The 6,385-nt window shown below is 39.5% G+C and overlaps 1 protein-coding gene across 1 annotated transcript; it reads right to left on the bottom strand.

Moving 5' to 3' along the window:
* Positions 1-227: 227 nt before the first annotated feature.
* Positions 228-2,115, bottom strand: LOC110674763 (protein ALP1-like). Its single transcript, XM_021839036.1, has 2 exons — positions 1,566-2,115; positions 228-1,305 (listed from the first exon to the last, which is right to left on the bottom strand). Exons 1-2 carry the CDS (start codon positions 1,883-1,885, stop codon positions 381-383), a joined length of 1,245 nt encoding a protein of 414 aa, XP_021694728.1. The 5' UTR covers positions 1,886-2,115; the 3' UTR covers positions 228-380.
* Between the last annotated feature and the right edge of the window lie 4,270 nt (positions 2,116-6,385).

Genomic DNA, 6,385 nt, shown 5'->3' with positions numbered 1-6,385 from the left:
ATGTAAACTACATTGAATAAAAAAAGAGCTTGTAGATTGACAACACAAAAGACCGAATTAACTTCTTTTTTTAACTTTTCTCTGCTCCCTGGGCATAAAGTATCATTGTACCTAACCCACAAGATACACATTCATGCATTGGCGGGCAAAGAAAGCTCTCAGTTAACAACTGTGAAAGTGCTCAAAGAACACTAAGCTGAGATGCAGGCCCTATCCCAGTGAGGATGTAATGCCAGAAAGAAGAAGAAGAAGCATCCATGAAACTTTCGTCTGAAAATTCAACGTTTTCTCATAGTTTTCCATTCACTGTAAAACAACTCAGTATACGCTTGCTTTATTCCGATTGCAAATAGTTTTTTATTATTTATTTTTAATTAACTTTATAATAAAATATTATTTGCGAAAAGGTATTGTGCCAAGGAATCCCGTACTTCATAAGCACTGCGAGGTGCATTATTCCCACGTTGCACAAAATTGTTTTCTACGCTGTTAAGAGGTTCCGCTGTTAACCGCCAGTCTCCAGGCACAATGATTTCACCATGGCTTCCAATTTGGTCAGTGTAACCCGGAGGAGCATACTGGGTTTCATTTGTAGCCTTCACGAAATTGTGAAGAACCAGTGTGGCCTTAACCAAATTATCGGCTGCTTCAGGGTGCAGGTATAATGGCGATAGTAGAATGCGCCACCGAGAAACCAAAATGCCGAAGGCATTTTCAATCACCCTTCTGGCACGTGACAGCCTGTAATTAAAATGTTCTTGCACGGCAGGTAGGTTACGTCCTGGATACGGCCTCATTAGATTGGTTTTGAGGGGAAATGCGGCGTCCCCGACTATGAAGTAGGGCATTAGCTGTCCATTTGGAAGAGCCGTGGCTTGAGGTAGCCCCAAGCGGCCTTGCAACAAACGGCGACCGAATTCACTCGAGCTGAAGACACTGCTGTCGGCGTTTCCTCCGTATGCTCCAACATCCACCGCTACAAAGTTGTAGTTTGCGTCGCACATTCCCATAAGTACGATAGAATGCTGTTTTTTATAGTTGAAGTATAACGATCCGGAATTTGGAGGGCAACGTATCGGAATATGTTTTCCATCCACCGCGGCGCAGCAGTGAGGAAGGTTCCACTTGGTTTCGAATTCATCGCTACACTGCTTCCACTTATCCTCAGTGACTTCGGGCATGAACGTCTCGTGTAGCTCATCCCATAAAACTTTCGTTACCTCTTGCGTCACTTCTCTGACCGTTGTTACCCCCATCCTGAACAATCGGGAAATTTCGAAAACACTCGATCCGTGAGCCAAGTACCTATAGTAGAAACAAAAATGTCAATTAGGCTAATAACTTTATTTGCATCGATCTTGATGAAGCTTTTTATGATAGTACCGGATGGTCACCATCTACCGTACATTTCACAGGATTTAAGGTGAATTTTTGAGGGCAATATTTAAGAAAGTTAAGTTGCGATATAACGCCATAAATAGACCTATTTTAAATTTATATCCGGCTTTAGGTCCGTCCTGCGAAATACCAAGGCATAAAGAACTTCCAATCATCGGTATACTTACATTAGTGTCAGGAACAGCCGACATGCCGGTTTTATGGGTTCGCGAATCGAATACTTTCGCAGTCGGTGCTTAATGCGATCCAACAGGATGTCAAACACGCGAGGGGACATTCGTGTGCATTTGAAGAAATATTCCGGGTCCTCCCTTCTCATCAACGGGTACGCTGTTTCAAAAAATCCTTCCGAGGAACGGGTCTGGTTCGAAGGTCGCACCCACCATCTTCGTTCGGATGCAAGATTCAAATCCTCACGAAGCTGCTGCAGCTCTCGCACAGCCTGCACCATTTTAACAACTTGGACCGCTCTTAATATATTCGCCATCAAATTTTTGCGGATATTTGTTTAAAATTCGCCAAAATATGAATTTCACTACGCGAAAACCAGATCCGAAAGATGAGAACACCACAAAATGTAAACAATCCGCACGAGCGAACAACCGTCAAATCCGCAATCATTGCGTTTTGAAATGCGGCAGTGTTGCGGATTTTCTTTTAGTACAAACCGCAACGGTGCCGCATTCCGTTGCCGTTCCGTTGCCGGCCCCATTGCGTTTCCCGCTTAAGTTTAGGCCAGAATCACATGTTTACTCAATTTTTAAATGAATCTCGTTTGTTTAAGGCCAAAAAACATTTTTTTCAGATTTTTGGTTTAAACTCAAATTTTGGGTGTATTTTGTTTTCCGTGTCCCTTCCGAAATGTCAAATAGGAACATCCCCAGTGTTAAAAAGATGAGCCCCTGTGGCGTTTTTGCTGACTCAGTGAATGTCAAACATGATCTTAAGTGTCAAGGTTCAAAGTTGAACCTATTTTTAGAATTTAATTTTAAATGTGATATAACCGTTATTTGATCAGGAAAAATTGCTAAAGTGGTTGCAAGAACATACTCTTTCGTCTTATTAAATAAAAACAAGATTTCATTAAACATTTTAGGACCCTATTGTACGGTCAAAAGGAATTGTGTTCATATGTTCGGGCTGAATTTTGATGACGAACAATTAATTTTAAAGGAAATTAGTATATTCCATCATGCTGAAGGAATGGAGGGAGATGCCCGTAGATCTATATATTCTAGTAAAACATTTTATTATAGCGTTGATATGTTGTGTTTTAATCATTCAACACACACAGTGAGCCGTAAGTTGTGAGACAAATCTGGAAACTGATTGCGACGGAGTTGAAAACGATACGACGGATTGAGAATACGGTAAGATGCATTTTCTTTGCATTATTTCCAAAAAGAGATCAAGATTTATCAAAATGTTATTGTACAGTGCTAAAGCCGTTTTGAGAAAGATTTGTTTGGCATCGGTTTGTGTCAGCATCATTAACTGCAATACTGGGAAAATTGCAGTTCTCACTGATCAATGCTTAATACGATGGATACTAGCACATCACCCTATTGTTATTCGATATATAAATAAAATTCGTTAAGCCAAACTTGTTGATACTTCGACATGAACCAGCAACGAGCATTGCTTTAAGTTATGAGATTTTTTCATAATGCACAACCAGTATAAACGTTCTCCTCCTTTAGTTTATGCACTGATTATAACTTAAAATTATTTCAATTAAATTAGCTAGGTAAGTTGTTTACTATTGTACTTTTGTGCCTTCCTTCTTTCGCTCTCCTTCAACTCCACCTTGAGGTGGATCGGAGAGCTGTCTGGTTGTTGCAGATGAACACTTATCGTGTAGCGCGACATCGTCATTGCCACCAAGATCACAACTCACCAGAAAACAATAGGTATAATTAACAATTGCCCTTTGTTGGCTTTCATAGGGTGTAAGACCCTATACTTAGAATGCTGGACAAGATCTTCTAAATTTTACGATGCTTTTGTTCTGCGCTGTTATATTGATATTGATAGGATTTTCGAAGAAGTTGATACAAGTTTTTCAAGTCCCTAAACATTTTCTGCAAGGTTTTTCCGGAAAGCTCCGCGTCTTATCGTCCTTATAAAACTTGAAATATCTCCCCTTCAACGTATGTTTGACCTTTATGCATCGAAAGCAAATCTGCATCTTTTGTAAAAGCATCGTACTTTCAAAACATTGAAATTCCATTTCTTTCTTTTTTCCCACATCAAGGAAGTTCCAACCATCAGAACGTGTAGTATATTAACTGCCTCAATTGGCATCAATATCGAACGCAGTTGTCAATCCGACAAGCAAGTCATTATCCTTCGTGTTGCAACAATTTTCGCTACCAACTGCGGCCTTCAGTTGATCTACAGCTACACGAATTATTGCCCTACGCCTTCTTCAACTGACTGCAACTCACAGCTAAAAGGTTGAAAAACGGTTAAAGCAACGACGATCCTCCCTCAGGAGACGGATCGGACCGGTTTTATTTTTCTTATGCAAGACTTGTGCCCAACTGTGTGGACATTGCAGAAAAGATATAAAATACCGGTCGACGATCCCGCTAGTCATGACGAAAGACCACTTCCATTATCGGCACAGAAAACAGATGCACTTTTACTTTTCCGATGATATATGTTAATGGGTAACCCACCTTGGCATCCATTGGTCGGACCTGTTGGTACACTAACCACAGACTCTGTCTGTGCACTAACCTTCAGTTGTACTAACCTTGCCACCTAACCAACGCATACGACGATGTAATTGGGTGATCGATGTAATGAGCAGTAGGCATGAAAAATGATAGTCAACGTGATCGCAGTAAACTGGATCACCGCGTGCACGGTCACTATGGCAGCGAGCGAAGGGTATAGGTAACCTTGGGGCTTTCTCAGTGGTTTTATTTTCTTTGCACTTGAGGAAAGGCATTAATGTTGTTGAAGGGTTTGTCAGTTTTTTTTTTTGTTTGCTACAGTGTCGAGTCACGTTTGTTTCTCACGCGTGCCAACCAGTTCGGTGCGTTGCTTTGTTTGCACTGATGGAAGGGTTAATTAGGGTTTACCAGTAAGCTTGCGTGTCTCGGTGACCTGTAATGCGATAATTGGTTGAGGTTGATCAGTGTTAATGTGGATGACAAATGGAGATTTTACAACATGGGCAAAGTCCAATCAATCGTACTTTGCGCGATAGAAAGCAATTTACCATTTCTAGTCCCTATGACGTTATTTTAAGCGCCATTATAGATGTAAGCAGTATTTTACAAACAATAATGGTCAAAAATATCTTCAAAATAATTGAAACGATTGATTTCGTTGTTTTTTTCAGCAGGGGTGGGGGCCCTTCAGCTTCCCGCTGGCTACGAACATGAAATAGATCACGAAATAAGTTCTGGTGCAGCATATTTTTGCATCAAATCTGTTGAAACATTAATTTCCTACCTACTTAGATTAGAATGCCGAAATCACCTGTGCAAATATCGGTTAAAGTTCATTTGCCAACATCTCAGCAAACTGACGTTCAATATCAGCGGCACCCTCAGGGGTGGTGCTATAAATAAGCTTGATATTTTGATGACTCCGTTAAAATTCGGTTGCTGTGCACTCGCCTCTGCGGATCTCGGCAAAATAATGAAAAAAAAGCCGGACGAAACTCACTGTATACCTGAATAAAACAAGTAAAACTTCACACCGTTCTATGAACGAACGAGAAGACTAGTCTAGAACAAAGTTGTTTCGAATCAACATTCTCCTGTTGGCCACTGGCAGCGTATCTCTACCACTGGCACTGCATGTCAAAACTCTTGTGCAAAATTATCACGTTTCCCGCCATCTACCGATATCATCTGCATTCGAATCATACGTACATCATATGCCGATCAGGTCAGTCGGTAGCGCTGTTCAACAAAAACAACAACGCCCAACAACGCAAGATGACAACGGCGTGTCTGGCAGCACTATATTGTCATATAAAATGAACGTCGCCAAATCTTTCACATACTGAAAACTGGTTTTGATTAAAAATATGCGTACATATTTATAACTGTATTCATAATAAAAGACAAATTTATCCTGTCAATCAAGATGGTAAATCTCAAATAATGGTTGATACAATAGAGATATAATAATATTATATTAGATTTTATGTTATGTCAGTACTGTCCTATGTGATTTTGAGGATGTAATGAACCGTAGGACGCATATTCGTACAGAAGAAGTTTATCGAACCTATAAAAAATACATTAACTTTTTTTTCGTCTTCTGAACAAGAAAACGAGATCGAACTTACCACTCATAAATGAAATAACGTTATGCATAACAATTTATGCATAACAATTTTACGTAGCCGTTCTCTGCGTTAAATATCTTTTTTTTTTGGCTTGATTCACTTCGGCATGGGAGTTTTTTCTCGGCCGAAATATCTGAAACTTTGCAATAAGAAGCACCCCAACTAACAATTCAGAGCCACAAACAAGCATGCATGTTTAATTATTGTTCAATAATGGTAATGACAGCTGAATAAAAAATTTGCTCTATAAAGAGCTGAGAAGGTGCTTTTTAACACAAACTTAGGTCAATGTTCAACGTTATGCATTAGAATGAACAAAAGTTGAATCCCCACTTATTAAACGTTTCCAAAGATTCTCATTCGACTAGTCAAGATTGTTTTACTAATGAGCTGAACAAGACATGTTTTCCCCAATTAAAAAGCCAATATTCCACTAAACCAATGTATATGTATAAAAGGATATTCAGAAGACGAACTAACGTTTTACTTGCGTCGCACTTCAGCTATTTCCACATGTTTAACATAAGCATGAATAAGAGCTGAATAAGTATCTTATAAAATCATAATTCAGCTTCAGTATATTATAAGAACAATTGATCTGATAGAGGCCAAAATGACGATTAACAAACACATTGTTCAGCAATAAATAAGCCTTGTAAAATCAATCACACTATA

Source organism: Aedes aegypti, chromosome 1, assembly GCF_002204515.2.
Source record: "Aedes aegypti strain LVP_AGWG chromosome 1, AaegL5.0 Primary Assembly, whole genome shotgun sequence".
Classification (NCBI taxonomy): Eukaryota; Metazoa; Arthropoda; class Insecta; order Diptera; family Culicidae; genus Aedes; species Aedes aegypti.
Note: the sequence above shows the minus strand (reverse complement) of the source record. Positions and strands in the feature narration are given on the sequence as shown.